At 40.6% G+C, this 26,845-nt stretch overlaps 1 protein-coding gene across 1 annotated transcript in view; it reads left to right on the forward strand.

Annotated features, from left to right (window-relative positions):
- MADD (MAP kinase activating death domain) overlaps positions 1–25,565 on the forward strand; it is a 372,537-nt gene extending 346,972 nt beyond the window's left edge. Inside the window, exon 35 of the mRNA XM_053720335.1 lies at positions 24,811–25,565. Within this exon, the coding sequence (XP_053576310.1) occupies positions 24,811–24,918 (108 nt within the window). The 3' untranslated portion in view covers positions 24,919–25,565. The remainder of the gene's footprint in view (positions 1–24,810) is intronic.
- Positions 25,566–26,845: the final 1,280 nt, after the last annotated feature.

Consider the following 26,845-nt stretch of genomic DNA (forward strand, 5'->3'; position numbering starts at 1 on the left):
TACATTGCACATGACATATGTAAAAGTGTGTATATGCATAGTTGTGATTATATATCTGCCCTCGTTGTCTATTACGGTGTCAGTAAATGAAATTGGTATGCCTTTCCTAACCAGTATTGCCACCCCTCGTTTTCTGCCTTCCGTCGGAGTGTATATAATTTGACCCACCCACCTGGTTTTGAGTTTTTCGTGCTCTATTTCTGATAGTCTAGTATCTTGGAGCAAAGCTATGTCTGTCCGTAATTTATTACGGTGTTATAGTATCATACTCCTTTTTGCAGGGGAGGTAATTCCTCCAGTATTCCAGGAGGTTATCTTATATTGCATGGCCATAAGTATATTTCAAATTTAGGAATATATGATTCGCTGATGGTAGTGAAAGTGTACTGATTTGTTTAATTATATTAAGGACGTGTGTAGGGGGGGTCAGGGGAGGGACTTACTGTATTTTGTAAGCTATGCAGGCAATCGTAGCTGGCAAGTCTGTAGGCACCCCGGGTCCATCCTGGGAGGAAAGAAACAAACAACATTATCATCAATGCACGATGCCACACAGTTACAAGTAACCCATTAGAACCCTCCAAACAGGATCGTCTGTGTGCTGTCTGAAAAGCTGCAACATAGATCACAGCACGGTAATAGGTCAGGACTACATTGTCCACCCCAGTCCCAAGACTCCAAACCCTCCCCCAAGTTGGCAATGAAGGAGAAAGATAACCCAACTTTATTATTTCACACATCATGTCGGGGACCAGGTCACGTTCATTGGAGCGGGTAGTGATGTTCTCTGCAATGTGCTGTGATGCATCATAAGAATTGTGAGGTGCATGTTAGATCACTAGCCCTAGGTCCCCACAGTCACCTGTTTGTCCAGATTTTATGTTAGTCGAGTTTAGCATGTCATGTGTCTCTTGACAGTCTAAGTCACCAAGGTCTGCTTTCTCTTGATGTCTTTTTCTTGTATAACCTTTAAAACAATATCTATGCATTATTGTGTTATTGACCAACTTTACAGTAAAGAAAATTAAAGTTACCCATCTCCAGATATCCAAACTAATAACAGTCATAATAGAAAACAACCAACAATAAACATTTTTCCCATATTGAATAGGCCATAGCAATGAGATACTTATAACCCAAAGTTCTTGTCACTGTAATTCAGCCGTCTCCTTGCCCTCTTTCCAATGCCAAGAAGGCCTGCACTGCTGCTGGAGTGGTGAAGAACCTAGGGCCAGACGGAGTCTGCAGCCTTAATTTGGCTGGGTAGATCAGCGCCACCTGACATCCCTGTTCATGTAGACGGGAGCAAAGTGGGGAAAACTCTTTTCTTTGTGACCTCTGCCGAGAAGTCTTGGAATAAGAGAAGGCGGTGCTCTTCAAATAGGATTATTGTATTTTACTGTATTTAGAAATGCAAAATATAAAACATGTTGCTGATTTTTAATTGTTCTCTGAAAATATTTTTTTTGGGGGGGCGGAGGTTGTCATTATCACTTCCCATTCACAAAGCCCAATTTCTTTCATGGAGAGTTACTGTTGGGAATATCACTCCTGACCAGCAGGAGGAGGCAGAGAGCACCACAGCAAAGCTGTTAAGTATCACTTCCCTTCCCACAAGCCCCAGTCATTCTCTTTGCCTTCAGTACAAGGAAGAGGAAGTTTTTGGTGTCTGAAGAAGATTGGATTTCTTTCACTTCAATCAAGATTTTATTATTTTGAAAGCAGAGTAGGTTTGCTCTGATCTTTCCTTTCAAGTTTGGGTATAGCCATACTGTGTTAGTCTCTTCAGTAGGGCAGTGGTGACTTTAAAGCAGTTAGGATTTGTAAGGTGGGTCTTGCTGCATTTTCCTAACATTGTTGCTGCCCATGGCATAGAAAGCCTGAATAGGTTTACTCTGTCTTACTTTTCTCTACAGATCTCTGTGAGGAGTGGCATCCTCTCATATCAGGTAGGCTGTCCTGCCGGACGGCTAGACTGCAGGTAAGTGCCTTTTCGTCTTCAGGGTGGGAGACTGAAACTAAAAGGGTTAATCCTTCTCTGCAACATTATATGGGACACACACATCCCTTAGAAGGATATTTTAGGCAGGACGCAGGGCACTTTATAGTGACAGGAAGACTAGGGGTTAATATGAGTCCCCTGATTGTCTGGGCTCATTGTATGTTTAGAGGCACCTTGGGGTTAATGTCACCTCTATACTATTGTTATCAGAGTAGTGACTCTATGTACTGTACTTGTATTATTAGCTTCTCAGTATGGACACTTTTTGTGTAGTGTGTCTGTCTTTTGACTGCGCAGTTTGATGGCGGTTTCCTTATTAGGAATTTACTGCCACACTGCTGTGTGAAGGAGCAGTTTCTGAGTTTAATGCGAGATTGTAATTGTTTGGCACAGGGTCAAGCAGACTTTCTGGTGGTGGTAGTTTGAAGTGCAATGTTAAATAATGTTGCGCGCTGTATCCCATACTGTTAGTTGTGTCTCAGCCTCCTTCATAGAGAACGAGCTGCGGCGCCATTTACATCTCTGGCTTGGTCCGGTCATGTGACCCCGCCTTTCTCAGTCAATTCCGGCTGAGAATGGAGCTTACATGTTTTTCTTGTTACACAACACAAATGTTAATGTGCAAGTCCTACTCTATAAAATCGATATTGTAAATTTAAAACGTTCCTTATCATGTTTATGGTGAACGTTTTCTTTATTTTGTATGAACAAAAAATTGCAGAACAAATCATGATTTGCGTACTCTTTACTGCTGCAACGTCTCTTACATTGACTTTAAATTACTGTTTTTAAAGTGACAGACTTGTATTTTCATTATTGTAAAATTGGACTAATTTGCCTCTGTTTTTCTTGCAGTGAATTCTGTTTGGCTTTTAGACACTAATATTGTTTGCAAATATACAATCATGTGCGTTCTTGTTTCGTTAAATCTCCTGCGAATAACGCGTTGTCTCTGAACCCAATGTCTCCCATGATGATGCTGTGTAGGTATTTCCAAAGTTTTCTCCTTCCATGTCCCAAGCCTTTATGGTGTCTCCTGATGTGCCTTGCGGTTCCTCATTATCTCCTGGAGGAGTTATTTGCTGCAGAATCTGCTACTCAGGTATCCTTTGGGTATCTTTAGCATTATCTGTTTTTCTTTTTTTCAGGGGGAAAATTGCAGGAGGAATATTAGATATTCAGATAGTGAGGTTTCTGTACCACCTGCTGCTACACTGTTTGCCTTCCTCGTAGGTCTGATGAGGAGGATAACGTCAGTAGTCTCTGAGTATAAATTCTCAGATGAGTACAGTATACTTCCTTTATCTGTTGCTGAAGTTGTATCCTTCAGATTTCCGCCTGAACACCTTCGTATGTGATAATCAATCAGTGGTCACTCCACTGTAAATTTACATGCATGAGCTCAATGTTATCTATATGAAACACAGGAACTAATGTCCTCTAGTGTTGAAAAACTGTCAAAATGCATTTAGATTACAGGTGGCCTTCAAGGTCTAAGAAATTAGCATATGAACCTCCTAGGTTTAGCTTTCAACTAAGAATGCCAAGAGAACAAAGCAAAATTGGTGATAAAACTAAATTGGAAAGTTAAATTTCATGCCCTATTTGAATCATGAAAGGATTTTTTTGGACTTGACTGTCCTTTAAATTCGACGCCTTATTTAGTTTTTTAGGTTTAGTCGAAGGTATATTTTCTTATTAACCATTCCTTTGCCAGATAGCCTTGGGCGCCACCTCCAACCTCTGTAAAAAATCCCCCAATTTAATGGCACACTTTGTGAGAAGTGCAGTTAGGAGGGTGGCAATTCTGGTTTAGCTTATCCTCAGTCTACACATACCCTGTATCTAGTTCTGGGCACTGGCGTGTCAAGCACTCCCTTCTAAGTCTGCTCATGGTCCATAGTCCTAGAAGATTCTGAGCTTAAATTTTATGTCAATCACTTTCAGTTAATTAAGTTCCTCAGGTTGAATCCACCCACAGGTGCTGGTGCTTTGTGTGGTGGTTTATTTGGCTGCCTCTGGAATTTAGAGAGCTTTTGGTTATCTAAAGCTCCTTGTCCCAATAACTCTTCCTTTTGGCCTTGCCATGGCTTTCAGAGGGGGCTAAATTACAGGTTTCAGAATCCTCCAGTGGCTCAGGCAGAAGGCAACTGGCCAGAAACCAGAGGTCTTAGGATCATCTCCAGGCACAGGACATGCATACTGTGCAATGGTAACACAAATAATAGTTTTAGACACAATATGCTTCTCTGTTGTGTCTGAACAGGCATGGTGTTTGAATTCTGGTTCACAGGCCTTCACAGAATAAGTGCATACACTGCAGAAAAGCAGCAATAACTGGATGCCCTTCCTGGATGTCATAATGTTTCAGGCGCCATTTTCTTTAACAAGTAAACTTTCATACTGAAACCTTGTTGTCTTTTTTTTTAGTTTTGCGGATGGAAGTAAATCTGAAATTGAGTTCTCTTATTCCAGCTACGGGAGTAGTTTTCTAAGGAACCTTACTAGTTCCCTTCCTTTGAAAATATTTTTGTCAGAGGTCAGACTCTGTTTGGCTCCCCAGTGGTTCAATGTATGGAGGTAATGGTCTGATGGTTGTTTCTTTGGACATCATTCCTTTGATCGATTCCATCTGTGGTTCTGCGGACCGGGGACTTTGTGTCCCTGTCTCGGAGGATAGATCTGTATCTGTCGACTCAAGATTTTTTCTCTGGGAATCGGAGAGGAATTGGTGGTAGAGCCCTCGCTTAACTCGCAAGAGGTAGCAGGTTAGTTGCCCACATTTTCCAGAATCATTTTGGTTTTTCTCAGGGGCATCTGTCTCGGAACACATTCTTCTTGAGATCTTCCTGAGTAATAGTGACCATGGTCACTAGCCCGTTGGGTTGGTGACTATGGACTTGGGAGGCGTCTATTCTCCCCATATCTTTCTTGGAGTGAGCATTATCTTCAATGCTCTGATGGCTTTACTTCAGTCATTTTATCTGATGGTCAGGTTTTAATTGAACATTTTCATCTCAGTGGTTACATTGTTCAGTGGGCAGATGCTCACTTTCATTGCTTATCCATTTTTTACTTTCAGGAGTGAATTCTGGGAGTGGAGAGTTCCTCAGGCTGCTCTGATAGATGCCATGGCGGTTCTTGGGATTTCAGGCTGGTATACTTGTTTTCTTTCGGTTGCTCTCCTTCTATGAGTCATCACTCGTATCTCTCAGGAGTGTGTGTCGGTAATGCTAATAGTCTCTGCGTGGCTTCACAGGATCTGGTATGCAGACCTAGTGGATTGCCATCTCCTTTACCTTGGAAGGACCTTCTACTTCAGGGTCCCTTCCTTCATCCAAACCTCGTTTCTCTGAAGCTGACTGCTTGGAGGTTGAACGCTTAATTTTATCTAAGCGTGGGTTTTTAGAGTCGGTCATCAAGACCTTGATCCAGGCTCGTAAGCTTGTGACTCGTAAGATCTTCTATAAGATTTGGTGTAAATATTGGTATTGGTGTAAATCCATGGGATACTCTTGGAGTAGAGTCAGGATTCCTAGGATTTTTTCCTTTCTCCAGGATGGTCTGGAGAAGGGTTTGTCAGCTAGTACTCTGAAGGGTCAGATTTCGGCATTGTCTATTTTGTTGCATAAGCGTTTGGCGGATGTGCCAGACGTGCAATAATTTTGTCAGGCCTTGGTCAGGATCCTGCCTGTGTTTAAACCGGTTACTCCTCCCTGGATTCTTAATCTTGTTCTTAAGGTTTTACAGCAGGCTCTGTTTGAGCCTATGCATTCCTTAGATATTAAGTTGTTACCTTAGGAAGTTTTGTTTATTGTTGCTATTTCCTCTGCTCAGAGAGTTTTAGAGCTGTCGGCGCTACAGTGTGATTCCCCTTATCTCATATTTAATTCTGATAAGGTGGTTTTGCGTACTAAGTTAAGTTTCTTGCCTACATTTGTTTCGTTCAAGAATATTAATCAGGAAATTGTTGTTCCTCCTTTGTGTCCTAACCCTTCTTCTCATAAGGAACGTTTGTTTCATAACCTAGATGATGTTCGTGCGCTGAAATTCTGCAGGCGACTTTCGTCAGTCCTGTACCTTATTTGTTTATTTTTCTGGGAATTTGCGAGGTCAGAAAGCTACGGCTACTTCGCTTTCTTTTTGGCTAAAGAGTGTTATCCGTTTGGCCTATGAGAATGATGGTCAGCAAGCTCCTGAGAAGATCACAGCTCATTCCACGAGGAATGTCTCTTCTTCCTGGGCTTTCAAGAATGAAGCTTCTGTGGACAGTTTTGCAAGGCTGCAACTTGGTCATCTTTACATATTTTTTCTAAATTGTATAAGTTTGATACTTTTGCCTCGGCTGAGGCTTCTTTTGGGAGAAAGGTTCTTCAAGCAGTGGTGCCTTCTGTTTAGGTTACCTGTCTTGTCCCTCCCTTATCATCTGTGTCCTCTTGCTTGGGTATTGATTCCCAACAGTAATTGATGATGATCCTTGGAATCACTGTCATTAGAAAGAAAACAAAATTAAGCTTACCTGATAAATTTATTTATTTATTTCTTGACACGGTGAGTCCAACGGCCCGCCCTGTTTTTTCCAGACAGTTTTTCTTTGTCATGTAAACCTCAGGCACCTCTGCACCTTCTGTTATTTCCTTTCTCTTCTTTTCCATCAGTCAAATGACTGGGGGTTGTGGGAAGGGAAGTGATACTTAACAGCTTTATTGTGGTGCTCTTTGCCTCCTCCTGCTGGCCAGGAGTGATATTCCCACCAGTAATTGATGATGATCCGTGGACTCACCGTGTCAACAAATAAATACATTTATCAGGTAAGCATAAACTTTGTTTCTCTTGTTAAGTGTATCCAGTCCACGGATCATCCATTACTTATGGGATATTAACTCCTCCCCAACAGGAAGTGCAAGAGGATTCACCCAGCAGAGCTGCTATATAGCTCCTCCCCTAACTGCCATTACCAGTCATTCTCTTGCACCCAACGAATAGATAGGATGTGTGAGAGGACTGTGGTGATTATACTTAGTTTCATACCTTCAATCAAAAGTTTGTTATTTTATAATAGCACCGGAGTGTGTTATTCCTTCTCTGGTAGAATTTGAAGAAGAATCTACCTGAGTTTTTCTATGATTTTAGCCGGAGTAGTTAAGATCATATTGCTGTTTCTCGGCCATCTGAGGAGAGGTAAACTTCAGATCAGGGGACAGCGGGCAGATTAATCTGCAAAGAGGTATGTAGCAGCTTATTATTTTCTGACAATGGAATTGATGAGAAAATTCTGCCATACCGATATAATGTAAACTCAGCCTTAAATGCAGTAGCAGCAACTGGTATCAGGCTGTCATGTATGTATATTTTACACTTCAGTATTCTGGGGAATGGCACTTCACTGGAATTATACTGTATGCATAAAACTTTAGCCTAATTTGCAGGGACTAGCAACAGGCTTTTTAATAACACTCAATTTATTAATGTTAAACGTTTTTTGCTGGCATGTAAAATCGTTTAATTTTCTGAGGTACTGGGTGAAAAAAAAATGTTTTGGGCACTATTTTTTTCCACTTGGCAGTCGTTTTATTTAATTTATGACAGTTTACTGATCTCTCTCACTGTTATGTGTGAGGGGGAGGGGCCTTTTTTGGTGCTTTTGCTACGCATCAAAAAATTCAGTCAGAAGTTTATTGTCTTCCCTGCATGATCCGGTTCATCTCTACAGAACTCAGGGGTCTTCAAAACTTGTTTTGAGGGAGGTAATCACTCACAGCAGAGCTGTGAGATTGTAGTTGACTGTGATAAAAAAACGTTTATTTCTGTATTTTTTTTTTTATTTTTTTTTCTGCTATCAGGGTTAGTTATCCTTTGCTAATGGGAGCAATCCTTTGCTAAAATTATGTTTTTTACAAAGATTTGATGCTATAACTTTTCAGTTTATTAATTTTCAACTGTCATAACTTTTTCTGTGCTTCTTATAGGCACAGTACGTTTTCATATTATAGTAAATTACTTGAAAAGTATTTCCAAGTTGCTAGTTTATTTGCTAGTGTGTTAAACATGTCTGATTCAGAGGAAGATATCTGTGCTATATGTGCTAAAGCCAAAGTGGAGCCCAATAGAAATTTCTGTACTAAGTGTATTGATGCTACTTTAAATAAAAGTCAATCTGTACAAATTGAACATATTTCACCAAACAACGAGGGGAGAGTTATGCCGACTAACTCGCCTCACGTGTCAGTACCTGCATCTCCCGCTCGGGAGGTGCGTGATATTGTAGCGCCGAGTACATCTGGGCGGCCATTACAAATCACATTACAGGATATGGCTACTGTTATGACTGAAGTTTTGGCTAAATTACCAGAACTAAGAGGTAAGCGTGATCACTCTGGGGTGAGAACAGAGTGCGCTGATAATATTAGGGCCATGTCAGACACTGCGTCACATTTTGCAGAACATGAGGACGGAGAGCTTCATTCTGCGGGTGACGGTTCTGATCCAAACAAACTGGATTCAGATATTTCAAATTTTAAATTTAAGCTGGAAAACCTCCGTGTATTACTAGGGGAGGTGTTAGCGGCTCTGAATGATTGTAACACAGTTGCAATACCAGAGAAAATGTGTAGGTTGGATAAATATTTTGCGGTACCGGCGAGTACTGACGTTTTTCCTATACCTAAGAGACTTACTGAAATTGTTACTAAGGAGTGGGATAGACCCGGTGTGCCGTTCTCACCCCCTCCGATATTTAGAAAGATGTTTCCAATAGACGCCACTACACGGGACTTATGGCAAACGGTCCCTAAGGTGGAGGGAGCAGTTTCTACTTTAGCTAAGCGTACTACTATCCCGGTGGAGGATAGCTGTGCCTTTTCAGATCCAATGGATAAAAAGTTAGAGGGTTACCTTAAGAAAATGTTTGTTCAACAAGGTTTTATATTGCAACCTCTTGCATGCATTGCGCCTGTCACGGCTGCAGCAGCATTTTGGTTTGAGTCTCTGGAAGAGACACTTGAATCAGCTCCATTAGATGAGATTACACACAAGCTTAAAGCCCTTAAGTTAGCTAACTCATTTATTTCAGATGCCGTAGTACATTTAACTAAACTTACGGCTAAGAATTCCGGATTCGCCATTCAGGCACGCAGAGCACTGTGGCTAAAATCCTGGTCAGCTGACGTTACTTCTAAATCTAAATTGCTTAATATACCTTTCAAAGGGCAGACCTTATTCGGGCCCGGGTTGAAAGAAATTATCGCTGACATTACAGGAGGTAAAGGCCATGCCCTGCCTCAAGACAGAGCCAAACCTAAGGCTAGACAGTCTAATTTTCGTTCCTTTCGTAATTTTAAAGCAGGAGCAGCATCAACTTCCTCTGCACCAAAACAGGAAGGAGCTGTTGCTTGCTACAGACAAGGCTGGAGACCTAACCAGTCCTGGAACAAGGGCAAGCAGGCCAGGAAACCTGCTGCTGCCCCTAAGACAGCATGAATCGAGGGCCCCCGATCCGGGAACGGATCTAGTGGGGGGCAGACTTTCTCTCTTCGCCCAGGCTTGGGCAAGAGATGTCCAGGATCCCTGGGCGTTAGAGATCATATCTCAGGGATACCTTCTAGACTTCAAATTCTCTCCCACAAGAGGGAGATTTCATCTGTCAAGGTTGTCAACAAACCAAATAAAGAGGCGTTTCTACGCTGCGTACAAGATCTTTTATTAATGGGAGTGATCCATCCGGTTCCGCGGTCGGAACAAGGACAAGGGTTTTACTCAAATCTGTTTGTGGTTCCCAAAAAAGAGGGAACTTTCAGGCCAATCTTGGATTTAAAGATCCTAAACAAATTCCTAAGAGTTCCATCGTTCAAAATGGAAACTATTCGGACAATTTTACCCATGATCCAAAAGGGTCAGTACATGACCACAGTGGATTTAAAGGATGCTTACCTTCACATACCGATTCACAAAGATCATTACCGGTATCTAAGGTTTGCCTTTCTAGACAGGCATTACCAGTTTGTAGCTCTTCCATTCGGATTGGCTACGGCTCCGAGAATCTTCACAAAGGTTCTGGGTGCTCTTCTGGCGGTACTAAGACCGCGAGGAATTGCGGTAGCTCCGTACCTAGACGACATTCTGATTCAAGCTTTCAAACTGCCAAGTCTCATACAGAGTTAGTACTGGCATTTCTAAGGTCGCATGGATGGAAGGTGAACGAAAAGAAGAGTTCTCTCTTTCCACTCACAAGAGTTCCCTTCTTGGGGACTCTTATAGATTCTGTAGAAATGAAGATTTACCTGACAGAAGACAGGTTAACAAAGCTTCAAAATGCATTCCGTGTCCTTCATTCCATTCAACACCCGTCAGTAGCTCAATGCATGGAGGTGATCGGCTTAATGGTAGCAGCAATGGACATAGTACCCTTTGCACGTCTACATCTCAGACCGCTGCAATTGTGCATGCTAAGTCAGTGGAATGGGGATTACTCAGACTTGTCCCCTACTCTGAATCTGGATCAAGAGACCAGAAATTCTCTTCTATGGTGGCTTTCTCGGCCACATCTGTCCAGGGGGATGCCATTCAGCAGGCCGGACTGGACAATTGTAACAACAGACGCCAGCCTACTAGGTTGGGGCGCTGTCTGGAATTCTCTGAAGGCTCAGGGACAATGGAATCAGGAGGAGAGTCTCCTACCAATAAACATTCTGGAATTGAGAGCAGTTCTCAATGCCCTTCTGGCTTGGCCCCAGTTAACAACTCGGGGGTTCATCAGGTTTCAGTCGGACAACATCACGACTGTAGCTTACATCAACCATCAGGGAGGGACAAGAAGCTCCCTAGCAATGATGGAAGTATCAAAGATAATTCGCTGGGCAGAGTCTCACTCTTGCCACCTGTCAGCAATCCACATCCCGGGAGTGGAGAACTGGGAGGCGGATTTCTTAAGTCGTCAGACTTTTCATCCGGGGGAGTGGGAACTTCATCCGAAGGTCTTTGCCCAAATACTTCGACGTTGGGGCAAACCAGAGATAGATCTCATGGCGTCTCGACAGAACGCCAAGCTTCCTCGTTACGGGTCCAGATCCAGGGATCCGGGAGCGGTTCTGATAGATGCTTTGACAGCACCTTGGACCTTCGGGATGGCTTATGTGTTTCCACCCTTCCCGATGCTTCCTCGATTGATTGCCAGAATCAAACAGGAGAGAGCATCAGTGATTCTAATAGCGCCTGCATGGCCACGCAGGACTTGGTATGCAGATCTAGTGGACATGTCATCCTGTCCACCTTGGTCGCTACCTCTGAAACAGGACCTTCTGATCCAGGGTCCCTTCAAACATCAAAATCTAATTTCTCTGAAGCTGACTGCTTGGAAATTGAACGCTTGATTTTATCAAAACGTGGTTTTTCTGAGTCAGTTATTGATACCTTAATACAGGCTAGGAAGCCTGTTACCAGAAAGATTTACCATAAGATATGGCGCAAATACTTATATTGGTGCGAATCCAAGAGTTACTCATGGAGTAAGGTTAGGATTCCGAGGATATTGTCTTTTCTACAAGAAGGTTTAGAAAAGGGTTTATCCGCTAGTTCCTTAAAGGGACAGATTTCAGCTCTGTCCATTCTTTTACACAAACGTCTGTCAGAAGTTCCGGACGTTCAAGCTTTTTATCAGGCTTTAGCTAGGATCAAGCCTGTGTTTAAAACTGTTGCTCCACCATGGAGTTTGAACTTAGTTCTTAATGTTTTACAGGGGGTTCCGTTTGAACCCCTTCATTCCATTGATATCAAGTTGTTATCTTGGAAAGTTCTGTTTTTAATGGCGATTTCCTCGGCTCGAAGAGTCTCTGAGTTATCTGCCTTACATTGTGATTCTCCTTATCTGATTTTTCATTCAGACAAGGTAGTTCTGCGTACTAAACCTGGGTTCCTACCTAAGGTGGTCACTAACAGGAATATCAATCAAGAGATTGTGGTTACATCTTTGTGTCCTAATCCTTCTTCGAAAAAGGAACGTCTGCTACACAATCTAGATGTAGTCCGTGCCCTGAAATTTTATCTACAGGCAACTAAGGATTTTCGACAAACGTCTTCCCTGTTTGTCGTTTATTCTGGTCAGAGGAGAGGTCAAAAAGCTTAGGCTACCTCTCTCTCCTTTTGGCTTCGTAGCATAATACGGTTAGCCTATGAGACTGCTGGACAGCAGCCTCCTGAAAGAATTACAGCACATTCTACTAGAGCTGTGGCTTCCACTTGGGCCTTTAAGAATGAGGCTTCTGTTGAACAGATTTGCAAGGCTGCAACTTGGTCTTCTCTTCATACTTTTTCCAAATTTTACAAATTTGACACTTTTGCTTCTTCGGAGGCTGTTTTTGGGAGAAAGGTTCTTCAGGCAGTGGTTCCTTCCGTATAAAGAGCCTGCCTGTCCCTCCCGTCATCCGTGTACTTTAGCTTTGGTATTGGTATCCCATAAGTAATGGATGATCCGTGGACTGGATACACTTAACAAGAGAAAACATAATTTATGCTTACCTGATAAATTTATTTCTCTTGTAGTGTATCCAGTGCACGGCCCGCCCTGTCACTTTAAGGCAGGTAATTTTTCCATTAAACTACAGTCACCACTGTACCCTATGGTTTTCCTTTCTCTGCATGTTTTCGGTCGAATTACTGGTAATGGCAGCTAGGGGAGGAGCTATATAGCAGCTCTGCTGGGTGAATCCTCTTGCACTTCCTGTTGGGGAGGAATTAATATCCCATAAGTAATGGATGATCCGTGGACTGGATACACTACAAGAGAAATAAATTTATCAGGTAAGCATAAATTATGTTTTTTCTCAAGAAGTCATTCTGATCAAATTATGTAAAACCTTCCAGTTAAAAATATGTTTTTGTATGTGTGTTTAAACAAAGTCTATTTCTTAAATAAATGAATTGTATGTATGTGGTTATTAACAAAAAATACTTTTTTCCTTAAATTCCCTTTTCTGAATCTGACCTATGGTATACCTACATACCTGGTGCTAAAGGACTTTTCTTTTCCAAGATGTACCGAGTCCACGGATTCATCCTTACTTGTGGGATATTGTCCTTCCTGACAGGAAGTAGCAAAGAGAGCACCACAGCAGAGCTGTCTATATAGCTCCCCCCTTAACTCCACACCCCAGTCATTCTCTTTGCTGGCTCTAAGCAGGAAGGGTAAAGAGAAGAGGTGTTAAACTGTTAGTTTTATTTTATCTTCAATCAAGTGTTTGTTATTTTTAAATGGTACCGGTGTTGTACTATTTACTCTCAGGCAGGATATAGATGAAGATTTCTGCCTGGAGGATGATGATCTTAGCATTTGTAACTAAGGTCCACTGCTGTTCCCAGATGAGCTGAGGAGTACAGGAAAACTTCAGTGTGAGGAACGGTTTCTTGCTATACAGCAATGAGGTATGTTCAGTCATATTTTCTGCAGAGACTGTGTTAACTCAGAAAGGCTGACAGTGTCCCCATTAGGAAAAGGGTAAGCAGTAATCCTAGTGCAATCCTTCTAAGGCTTAGTGGGTACACTGTTAAAATTTCGGAATTTTTGAGGTTTTATCTAAACTGCCAGGGTTGCAAGGGAAGCACAGTAGCTCTGGGTTAAGAACAAATGCTGAGCCTTCTGATGCTTTAGTAGCCGTATCTGATATTCCCTCACAATGTTCTGAGGTAGGGATGAGGGATTTGCTGTCTGAGGGAGAGATTTCTGATTCAGGAAAGATGTTCCTCAGACAGATTCAGATATGACGGCATTTAAGTTTAAGCTAGAGCACCTCCGTTTATTGCTCAGGGAGGATTTAGCTACTCTGGATGATTGTGACCCTATTGTCGTTCCAGAGAAATTGTGTAAAATGGACAAATATTTAGAGGTTCCTGTTTACACTGTTTGTCCGGTCCCTAGGAGGATTTCGGACATTGTTATGAAGGAATGGGATAGACCAGGTATTCCGTTCGCTCCCCCTCCTGTTTTTAAGAAAATGTTCCCCATTTCTGACACCATAAAGGACTCATGGCAGACGGTCCCTAAGGTGGAGGGAGCTATTTCTACTCTAGCTAAGCCTACAACTATACCTATTGAAGACAGTTGTGCTTTCATTGATCCTATGGATAAAAAGTTAGAGGGTCTCCTAAAGAAAATGTTTGTTCATCAGGGTTTTCTTCTTCAACCTATAGCGTGCATTGTTCCGGTAACCACTGCAGCTGCTTTTTGGTTTCAGGCTCTAGAAGAGGCTCTTCAGGTGGAGACCCCACTAGATGATATTTTGGACAGAATTAAGGCCCTTAAGTTGGCTAATTCTTTTATTACAGGCGCCGCTTTTCATCTTGCTAAGTTAGCGGCAAAGAATTCAGGTTTTGCCATTTTAGCGCGAAGAGCGTTATGGCTTAAGTCCTGGTCATCTGATGTGTCATCTAAATCTAAGCTTTTGACCATCCCTTTCAAAGGTAAGACCCTATTTGGGCCTGCACTGAAAGAGATCATTTCAGACATCACTGGAGGGAAGGGTCATGCCCTCCCTCAAGATAAGTCAAATAAGACAAGGACCAAACAAAATAATTTTTGTTCCTTTCAAAACTTCAAGGGTGGTCCCGCTTCCTCTTCTCTTGCTGCAAAGCAAGAGGGGAACTTTGCTCAATCCAAGCCAACCTGGAGACCTAACCAGGCTTGGAACAAGGGTAAACAGGCCAAAAAGCCTGCTGCTGCCACTAAGACAGCATGAAGTGGTAGCCCCCGATCCAGGACCGGATCAAGTAGGGGGCAGACTTTCTCTCTTTGCTCAGGCCTGGGCATGAGACGTTCAGGACTCCTGGGCCGTAGAAATTGTAACCCAGGGGTATCTCCTAAATTTCAAAGATTATCCTCCAAGGGGGAGGTTCCATCTTTCTCAATTGTCTGTAAACCAGACAAAAAGAGGGGCGTTCTTACGCTGTGTAGAAGACCTTTTTACCATGGGAGTGATCTGCCCAGTTCCGAAAACAGAACAGGGGCAAGGTTTCTACTCCAATCTGTTTGTGGTTCCCAAAAAAGAGGGAACCTTCAGACCAATTCTACATCTCAAGATCCTAAACCAATTCCTAAGAGTTCCATCCTTCAAGATGGAGACCATTCGGACTATTTTACCAATGATCCAGGAGGGTCAATATATGACACAAAGATCATCACCAGTTCCTCAGGTTTGCCTTTATGGACAGGCATTACCAGTTTGTGGCTCTTCCCTTTGGGTTGGCCACGGCGCCAAGAATCTTCACAAAGGTGCTAGCTTCCCTTCTGGCGGTCCTAAGGCCGAGGGGCATAGCAGTGGCGCCTTATCTAGACGACATTTTAATTCAAGCGTCGACTTTCCAACTTGCCAAGTCTCACACGGACTTAGTGTTGGCCTTTCTAAGATCTCATGGGTGGAAGGTGAACGTGAAAAAGAATTCTCTTATTCCTCTCACAAGAGTTCCATTCCTGGGAACTTTGATAGATTCGGTGGACATGAAAATATTTCTGACAGAGGTCAGGAAATCAAAGATTTTACCCACCTACCAAGCTCTTCATTCCATTCCTCGGCCGTCAGTGGCTCAGTGTATGGAGGTAATCAGACTAATGGTAGCGGCAATGGACATAGTTCCGTTTGCTCGCTTGCATCTCAGACCACTGCAACTATGCATGCTCAAAAAGTGTAATGGGGATTATGCAGATTTATCGCCTCAGATAAATCTGGATCAAGAGACCAGAGACTCTCCTCTTTGGTGGTTGTCACAGGATCACCTGTCCAGGGGAATGTGTTTCCGCAGGCCAGCGTGGGTTATTGTGACGACGGACGCCAGCCTACTGGGCTGGGGTGCAGTCTGGAATTCCCTGAAAGCACAGGGTTTGTAGACTCAGGAGGAGGCCCTCCTACCGATAAATATTCTGGAATTAAGAGCGATATTCAATGCTCTTCAGGCGTGGCCTCAGCTGGCTTCGCCCGGATTCATAAGGTTTCAGTCGGACAACATCACGACTGTAGCTTATATCAATCATCAGGGGGGAACAAGGAGTTCCTTGGCGATGATAGAAGTTTCCAGGATAATCCGATGGGCAGAGACTCACTCTTGCCATCTATCAGCGATCTATATCCCAGGGGTGAACTGGGAGGCAGATTTTCTAAGTCGTCAGACTTTTCATCCGGGAGAGTGGGAGCTCAATCCCGAGGTGTTTGCTCAACTGGTTCAGCTATGGGGCACACCAGAATTGGATCTGATGGCGTCTCGTTAGAATGCCAAACTTCCTTGTTACGGATCCATGTCAAGGGATCCTCAGGCAGTACTGATAGATGCTCTAGCAGTACCCTGGTCGTTCAACCTGGCTTATGTGTTTCCACCATTCCCTCTCCTTCTGCGTCTAATTGCCAGAATCAAACAGGAGAGAGCTTCAATGATTTTGATAGCGCCTGCGTGGCCACGCAGGACTTGGTATGCAGACCTGGTGGACATGTCATCTCTGCCACCATGGACTCTGCCACTGAGACAGGATCTTTTGATTCAAGGTCCATTCAAGCATCCAAATCTAATTTCTCTGCAACTGACTGCTTGGATATTGAACGCTTGATTTTATCAAAGCGGGGTTTCTCGGTCATAGATACCTTGATTCAGGCTTGAAAGCCTGTCACCAGGAAGATCTATCATAAGATATGGCGTAAATATCTTTTTTGGTGTGAATCCAAAGGCTACGCATGGAGTAAGATCAGGATTCCTAGGATTTTTTCTTTTCTCCAAGAAGGATTGGAGAAAGGATTGTCCGCTAGTTCCTTAAAGGGACAGATATCTGCTTTGTCTATTCTGTTGCACAAGCATCTGGCAGATGTTCGTGCTTTTTGTCATGCTTTAGTTAGAATTTAGCCTGTGTTTAAACCTGTTGCTCCGCCATGGAGTCTCAATTTAGTTCTTAAAGTTCTTCAGGGGGTTCCGTTTGAACCCATGCATTCCATAGATGTTAAGCTTCTATCTTGGAAAGTTCTGTTTCTAGTTGCTATCTCTTCAGCTCGAAGAGTTTCTGAACTATCTGCATTACAATGTGACTCGCCTTTTCTTGTTTTCCATGCTGATAAGGTGGTTTTGCATACCAAACCTGGGTTCATCCCTACGGTTGTTTCTAACAGGAATATCAATCAAGAAATTGTTGTTCCTTCTCTGTGTCATAATCCTTCTTCTAAGAAGGACCGTCTATTGCACAACTTGGACGTGGTTTATGCCTTGAAGTTTTATTTGCAGGCAACCAAAGATTTTCGCCAATCATCTTCTTTGTTTGTTGTCTATGCTGGAAAGCATAGAGGTCAAAAGGCTACGGCTACCTCTCTTTCCTTTTGGCTGAAAAGCATCATCCGTTTGGCTTATGAGACTGCTGGACAGCAGCCTCCTGAAAGAATTACAGCTCACTCCACTAGAGCGGTGGCTTCCACATGGGCTTTTAAAAATGATGCTTCTGTTGAACAGATTTGTAAGGCTGCGACTTGGTCTTCGCTTCATACCTTTTCCAAATTTTACAAATTTGATACCTTTGCTTCTTCGGAGGCTATTTTTGGGGGAGAGGTTTTGCAAGCAGTGGTGCCTTCCGTTTAGGTTCCTGTCTTGTCCCTCCCTTCATCCGTGTCCTAAAGCTTTGGTATTGGTATCCCACAAGTTAGGATGAATCCGTGGACTCGGTACATCTTGCAAAAGAAAACAGAATTTATGCTTACCTAATAAATTTCTTTCTTTTGCGATGTACCGAGTCCACGGCCCGCCCTGTCTATTCAAGACAGATAGTATTTTTTATGTAAACTTCAGTCACTTCTGCACCTTATAGTTTCTACTTTTCTTCCTTGGCCTTCGGTCGAATGACTTGGGTGTGGAGTTAAGGGGGGAGCTATATAGACAGCTCTGCTGTGGTGCTCTCTTTGCTACTTCTTGTCAGGAAGAACAATATCCCACAAGTTAGGATAAATCCATGGACTCGGTACATAGCAAAAGGAAGAAATTTATCAGGTAAGCATAAATTCTGTTTTTTGACATAGGGAAAGGAAAGGGAATTACAGATTGTCAGTATATACCAGGCTTATAATACAATTTATTTATAATATTTTTTAAAACAACCTCCAATTAAAATGTATATACGAAACAATTAAAATTAATAATTATTGCTAAATTCTTTAGATTAGTTAAAAATTTTAAACACATTGAATTATATTTATAGAAACTAGATTATGAATCAACCTAGACACGCTTATGCTGTTATAATATTCTTTACAAAGATCATAAAAGATATACCCTTAAAATTAACCTTGCTCACAATGAATCGCATTAAAATACCACAATAAAATACCAGAATATGGGCCGCTAACTTCAGTGTTTAGATAAACAATTAACCAAGATACTTCACACAAATCTTACTTGGTCTCAATAGATTTAATATAACTTTCAGACAAGTATAATTGTTATTTAGCCCACAAATAATTCTTTATAACTTCAATTAGAAACATCAGAAATTGTATATATTATTAATGCAAACAGCCAATTTATATGCCAATTTATCTGAGCTGAAATAACCTTTTATTTAGCTACCATAAAGCAAATTCTAATATATATATATAGATAGAGAGAGAGAGAGAGAGAGAGCAATAACTGTAATTAATTTATGATATTAAAATCAGAAATTATTTCTAAACAACCAATATACTTACTACAATCTAACTAAAGCTTTAGAATATCTTTGATTTAAATATAAAAGTATGAAATAACCTTTTATACGTTAACAGATAAAATTGAAGTTCACCTCATAAATTAAGAGAGGTATTTTTGCAATATGGATAAGGAAGTTAGGCCCAGATTTGCTTTATAGAGACTGGATTCCAAGGCAACAGTTTGTCAGTCAAAACTCAGCAGTAAAGACACCTTTCTTTCTCCTTGCATGAGGTTATATCACGTGATATACCCCACCCCTTTTTATTCTAATCAGTGGTGAATATGGGATGCGCCCCACGGTGCTGTCTCTGATAGGCCCTAACGGAGCTGAGCATTGATTGGTTATTTGGATATGCATATGTTCTAATAGTGAATTCATTTGGCTGTCATACCATTTCTGAACTGTTGGTGGCAGCAGATAACCAGAAATGCAGTCTCACCGTCAATTATTGCTGCAGTTTAAATATCTCACCTTAAAATGTTTATTTAATATACTATAATTTCTTGTATTAATAAACTTATGGTCAGCATATATGTCCCATCTAATATGACTTGTGTATCTATAGAGATTAAACATGAGCATACTTCAATCCTATAATATTTTAGAAAATATATATGTAGACTTCCTATACATTCAGATACCAGGTCTATGCATAACCTTAAAGGGCCACTGTAAGTAAATATTTTCTATGCCTGTTACTAACTAACTACCCCATATACGCTTTTCATCAATAGCATTTCATTAACATATCTCTACCGTATATCAGAAATCTTGTCTGCAAATTTAATTGTTTTCCAAACCCATCCTGCTCTGTACCAATCCGTTTACAGTACCTAGGTTTCAAAATGGCGCTTTAAACACAAAGTTATTGGTTTAAGTATTTTGAACATGCAGTGCTGAAAATAGTGGGCAGGATAACGTGACATCATCGGCGAATAAAAGATATAACTTTTAGAACGTTATGAAACTTTGTTTTGGAGAAAATATAGGTCAGTAGGTTTTAATTAATGTTTATTAACTTTAATATGTTAGTTGTTTAGCTTAAAAATGATAACAGAAAGTAATCCTTTAAATCTATACAATATATCTATCTGATGTATACTTCCATACAATTCTACTTATAATATTTTAAGTGACGTATTTAAAGGACCAGTCAACACATTAGATTTGCATAATCAACAAATGCAAGATAACAAGACAATGCAATAGCACTTAGTCTGAACTTCAAATGAGTAGTAGATTTTTTTATAACAAATTTCAAAGTTATGTATATTTCCACTCTCCTTGTACCATGTGATAGCAATCATCCAATCACAAATGCATATACGTATAGTCTGTGAATTCTTGCACATGCTCAGTAGGATCTGGTGACTCAAAATTGTAAATATAAAAGACTGTGCACATTTTTTTTAATGGATGTAAATTGGAAAGTTGTTTAAAATTACATGCTGTATCTGAATCATGAAAATTTTATTTAACCTGAGTGTCCCTTTAAAATTATTTCCCAGTTATATAAATATTTAGTGCATAACCATATGATATGACTTAGGTTATACCATGCAGGCAATCATGTATCAGCATCTATTAGCCCCATCTGGAGTCCAATCTGTCTCTTCGATGTCTGGAAGATAGAAAAACAAAAATGTAATATATTTTAAAATGGGATTATTACAATTGTTATTTAATCTATTACAAATCTGAATTGCATTTCCCAGATCCATATATAGATATTTATACTGTCTGAGTGTCAAATCTTTGAGAATTATACTGTTCATATAGATGAATTTCTAACTTCTCTTTTTAAAATCAAGATTTAATTTCTTATGTGTTTTCAGCAAAGGATGTATCTCTGTTTTCTCCTACTATTTTCCATTTGAGACGTACGTCTGAGCTTTGTGTATTTGAAACTCAGTAGGGGATACTTAACACCTAGATGAGAGCAGCTATATCCTCTGAGTATGTTTGTATATTCAGATATCAGTTCAGAGTAAGCGACTGCTTTTTCAGATAGGGAAAAACTCTGTATACAAGTTTCCTTTGAAATTGATAATTTGAGATATCTTGGCCTGTAATGTATACCCAGTCACAGCAAGGGGGGGTCTGTGTCATCCTGAAATTTTACAGATGTGAGTCTTTGTTCTGTAATCAGGAAAAAGGGGGGCTGGTCTATTCTGGTTATAGCCCACAAAACTCATGTCAAGGGAGATCTTAGCTGACATCAAATATCAAAATGTATTTGATACATATGTAGTAGTTTATTTAATGCTGTTCACAGGTACCCTGACATGAGGGAGAAAGAATATAGAGATTGCAATAATCTGTAGATACATTGAAGTTGTAGTAGGGAGTCTGATAATGTACTAAAAAGGAAAATAACATGTAAGCTGCTGTAAAGTGATTAATTGTCCATGCATCCTGCAACCAATCATTTAATGGCAAGTATAGGACACTATAAAGTGCCTAATAAAGGTAGGTTCATGAACATGTGGCAGCAGTGTTTGCAACAATGTTGTACATTATTGATCACTAGAGGGAACATTGTTTGCAACAATGTATATATTAGTGTTGGTTCTCCAAGAAAATTAAACTTTCATGGTTAGATGGAACAAGCACACAACTTTCCAGTTTACTTCTATGTATTGCTGGGAGTTAGTTGCTGATTGGTGGCTGCATTTGCTCATCTGATGTGTTCAGCTAGCTCCCAGTAGTGAATTGCTGCTCCTTTTACAAAGGATACCAAGAGAAGGAATCAAATTCAATAATAGAAGTAAATTGGAAAGTTGATTAAATATTACAAATAATGCCAAGTTTTAGTCTCCATAAAACAATATCCACCGCCATGTTGTAACCTAGGTTTCCATCTCTGCTGAGCCCAATTAAGGACAGCTATAAATGGGTCACTAAAGTGTGCAGATAATGACTATGTGTAATATAGCAGTTATGTCTGATGTCTGCACTTTTAAAAAGGATTGGAAGAACCACAATTTTCAGAATTAAGTAAATAATGAAAGTATATTTTACTTCATATCATTAAACAGTTTATATTATTTCAAAGTACTGCCATTTAAAACAGTTTTCCAATTCCAGTCTTCAGGTCAGATTTTCAGGAAATTTAAACTAAAGCACAGGTGTAATAATTACCTTGTCAGTAACCAGTAAAAGGATAGTACACCCAAATGTGTTTTTTTTTCTCATGATTCAGACTTTCTAATTTACTCCTATTATCATTTTTTCTTCCTTCTCTTGGTATCTTTATTTGAAAAGCATAAACGAATGTTTAAGAGCCGGCCCATTTTTGGTTCGGAACCTGGGTTGCTCTTGCTTATTTGTGGCTAAATGTAACTAACTAATCAGCAAGTGCAACCCGGGTCCTGAACCAAAAATGGGCCGGCTCTTAAACATTCGTTTATGCTTTTCAAATAAAGATACCAAGAGAAGGAAGACAATTTGATGCTAGGAGTAAATTAGAAAGTTGCTTACAATTGCATGCTCTATCTGAATCATGAAAGAAAAAAAAAATTGGGCTTACTATACCTTTAACCTGCTCTCACCCAAGATAATCCTGAAAATCTGGGTGGTTAGTAAAATTAAAAACCCTGCTAAGGAGTCTCCAGGCATTCCATGTTGATATTGTATAACCTTTATAAAATACTTTCAGGCTGTTTGGAAACCTAAATGGACACACTGTTTATTTCTTCACTGTTTCACCTACAGTGGATGGTTGATTAAATTTGATATGCTTTGTACACAAATATGAACTTCCTGCATTTACAATTCTTTTTCAAACAAAAATAACTTTGCAATATACTTTATTTGACCAATATTCCTGTGGTTTAATACTGAAAATGATGGATTTTACATTCCTAGAAAGTGAAAAAGCACATATCAATTTTCACAAAACTAAGCTTGCAATATATCTGTCCCTAATGTGTGGTTTATTATCTTTTCTTTTTTAACACAATGACAGTGGCAAGCTCTCATCTCCAGACTAAAGTATAGATTGGCTCCTCCAAATAAGGCCATGTGGTGGGTGGATTTTGACTATTGAAAAACCACTGCAGCAAACAAGGTGTTAATTTATTCTAATAACATTTAGACTCTGCTAATATGTTAATCTTTTGGATGACGGCAGTGGATGTAATTAAGGTGCTTACAATTCCTTTCATTCTATTGTGTATTAGTTTTCCATTAACCTGGAAGCAGGTCTAATCTCATTGGTTAATGCTTGTCCTATACTGAGCCACTAAATAAAACTTACTATTTTTAAGGAACAAGATATGTAATGATCTCATAGATTCCCTTTAAAAAATAAAAAAAAATAAAAAAATCCAGTTCTCTGTAGTTTTGGTTTGAAATCTCCATTTACATAAAAATATGAAAGAACATCTTTAGTGTGGCTACCCAGCATTCGTTGTAGAAGAAAGTAGAGGTTTTTTTAATTAGAAAAAAAAGGTTTGATTTACTTTTTCAATACATTAAAGTGGATGTAAATTTTTTACATATTGAACTTCCAAATTTGTTCTTAAGCACTCTTTTATCAATACCGCATACTTTTGTAATTTATATAACGAACAAATAAACTTATATTTAAGTTAGTAAGTTTGCTCCGTTTTCAGGCCAGCTCCTCCCATCCATAACTTCCTTCATTTTCAGCGCATAACGTCTAGAGCGGTCCCACCCGCTCTATGACGTACTACCCTTGCTCGTTCTCGATGGGTCCCTTTTGTGCGCATGCGCTTCTAATTTAGTTATTATTGCTGGATTTGCATTAGTAATCAGTCAGGCACTTCCAAACCGCTCTTTCAATACTCTAAATATATCATTACAATTTTAAACAGTTTGCGGAGCAGCATAGATACTTACTTGCAGTTCCTGGGAAATACACAAAGTTTGGGGAAGCGGCCTTTATATGCGCATGCTTAGAGCGTGTGCGCGCAGCGCTTCCAAAGCCAGCTCAAGTGGTTTTACGCATGCGCATATAAAAGACGCATGCGCAGAAATATAAAATGACGTTACGAAAAAGGGACTGGACGCCACGGGGTACGCCACATTATTTGTTTAGGGAAATGTCAATCAATGTAAGGAAAGCGAACAAAATGGTGGGCGGAGGGAGAAACCGAGACTTTTATAGTTATAGAGGTATATACATTGTTTATATATTATGTTTTAACAAAATTCATGAATTAAACTTGTTATTTTTTGATGATAAAGCAGTTGTGATTGTCGAGTAGCAGTGAGTTTACATCCACTTTAATAAATCTGAACAAAAAAAATTGTATTATAAAAAGTATAATTGTATCATGTGCATTAGAATTACTGTTTTCACTGCTTCATTTGTGTATGAGTGTCTTATTAACACTAATATATTTTTTTGCTTAAAGTGATAGGAAAGTCAAAATAAAACTTGCATGATTCGGATAGAGCGCGTAATTTGTGCTTTGTTCTCTTGATATCCCTTGTTGTAAAAAATACGCACATATCCTACACTAGTGGGAGCTGCTGCTAATTGGTGCCTGCACACATTTGTCTTTTGTGATTGGCTGACTAGATGTGTTCATCTTGCTGCCAGTAGTGCAATGCTGTTCCTTTAGCACAGGATTACAAGATTTTTGATAATGGAAGTAAATTGGAAATTTGTTTAAAATTGTATGTTCTATCCAAATCATGAAATACATTTTTGGGGTTTCCTCTCCCTTTAATGTCATTAATGGGACGTTAGACTAAATTTTATAAACTCATAGTATATGTCAGAAATGAACTACAATGCTGCAAAAGATCTGCATACAATGTATTTAAAATGTTTTTAAAACTGTTTCTTTTGTTCGTACATTTTGCATTATTGTGTAGCCCAGGGACATACTCTTTGAAAAGCGTCTTATGTATGGTTTCCTATATACTTTGCTGTGGCCTGTAATCGACAGGAACATATGAATTCCTGCGCGGATCAAGCAATCATGGTGTAGCATGTTGCAAAGTCTGAGTTCCCGGTCCTGCAAAATGGATAACCAAACCCTAAGACTTCTGAAGTTCAACTGTTTATGCTGTATTTGCTTTTATGTTCTTGAATTGTCATGTCCCCCTCTCATTATTTACCATGTCACTTTTCTTTTTTTAGGCCCACGAGATCTGCTATTCCGTGCTGTGTCTCTTCTCGTATGTGGCTGCTGTAAGAGGCAAGGAAGCAGAAATAAAGAGCAGGCCTCCTCGGCCTGTTTCCAGTTGACCTACACCCCTGTCTGGAAACACTCTGCACACAATCCTCCTGTCTGCCACATCTTCCTTGCAGCCGGCTCTCCTGACAGCTGCTATTGGGTGTATTGCTACAACATTCCTTCCTGCATACGGAGCCCATGCATATACCCCTGATTAACTATATGTGCTGTGGCTGCTTTGAAGATGCCACCTTCCCCTGCTTGTGTGTCATGTGCTTTGTGTGTTACTGGCTTTTCCAGGTTCATTTGCCATCTCTTGCTGCTTTTCTGCACCTACATGCCATTGTGTTTTTGTGTTAATATTGCGTACTGGTAGAATATGACCGTGTGACACTGCTTAAGTTTTCAGGGACCCCCACAAGCACAGTCTGAACACTGAACAGAACCTGCTTCAGAAATCCTTACACTGCTAGATGGGCCCTTAATTAAATTATTGTTGGTTCTCTAGAAGTGAAAGTTTACGAAACACTGGATGTTTGACCATGAAGCAGTTTAGAAGCCCCATGTTACAGCGTGTAAATATTCAATGTGTTAACTGATCCCCATCCCCACCCTTTATGATGACCAATGCAGCAAGTTGTAAATATTAAGCTATTTCTTATTTATAGAAATCTGTACAGTTCCTTGAATGTGCAATAAACTAGCATTCTGATGCTGATCCTTGTGCAGTATCACTTCTGTTATATAATTACAAAATTAATGATTGTTTACTGGAATCAATTCCTAAGGTTTCATGGGAATGGGAAAAGTGAAAAGCTTTGTGTTTGGGAACAAGGGAAGAGTATTGCAGGCCCTGTTTGAGAATGTTACTACATTGGAGAGGAAGGTAGGCTGCGTGTGAGTGAGGACCTCATTACACAGGGGAGAGGATGGAGGCTGCAGGTGTGAGAGAGAGAACGTCATTACACAGGGGAGAGGATAGGAGGCTGCAGGTGTGTGAGAGAGAAGTCATTGCACAGGGGGAGGATGGAGACTGCGGGTGTGTGAGAGAGAGAACGTCATTACACAGGGGAGAGGATAGGAGGCTGCAGGTGTGTGAGAGAGAAGTCATTGCACAGGGGAGAGGATGGAGACTGCGGGTGTGTGTGTGTGAGAGAGAGAGAACGTCATTACACAGGGGAGAGGAGGATGGGAGGCTGCGGGTGTGTGAGGACCTCATTACACAGAGGAGAGGAAGGTAGGCTGCGTGTGAGTGAGGACCTCATTACACAGGGGATAGGAAGGTAGGCTGCGTGTGAGTGAGGACCTCATTACACAGGGGAGAGGATGGACTGCGGGTGTGAGAGAGAGAGCGTCATTACACAGGGGAGAGGAGGATGGGAGGCTGCGGGTGTGTGAGAACCTCATTACACAGGGGAGAGGATGGGTGCGGGTGTGTGAGAACCTCATTACACAGGGGAGAGGATGGGTGCGGGTGTGTGAATGAGAGAATGTCATTACACAGGGGAGAGGATGGAGGCTGCGGGTGTGTGAGAAAATGTCATTACACAGGGGAGAGGAGTATGGGAGACTGCGGGTGTGTGAGGACCTCATTACACAAGGGAAAGGATGGGAGGCTGCGGGTGTGTGAGATCGTCATTACACAGGGGAGAGAATGGGTGGCTGCAAGTGTGTGAGAGAAGTCATTACACAGGGGAATGTGGATCAGAAATACAAAAAATTCTGCCCAAAATATCCTATTTTAAAGAAGTCGACAAAATATTATATTTTGGTATCTGGCTAAATAGGAACCCAGTAAAATGGTATGAGGAAAACTATAATTCTATTTTTTGCAAATTAAACGGTTCATTTGAATTCTGGAAAAAGCTCCCTGTGTCTTTGTCTGGGAAAATCAACCTGGTGAAAATGATCTGGTTTACAAAAATGTTATATAAATTACAAAACTTACCCTTATTAATTAAAAAGAAAGATATCAAACTTTTTTAATAAAGGCTTAAC

Source organism: Bombina bombina, chromosome 7, assembly GCF_027579735.1.
Source record: "Bombina bombina isolate aBomBom1 chromosome 7, aBomBom1.pri, whole genome shotgun sequence".
NCBI classification, from domain to species: Eukaryota; Metazoa; Chordata; class Amphibia; order Anura; family Bombinatoridae; genus Bombina; species Bombina bombina.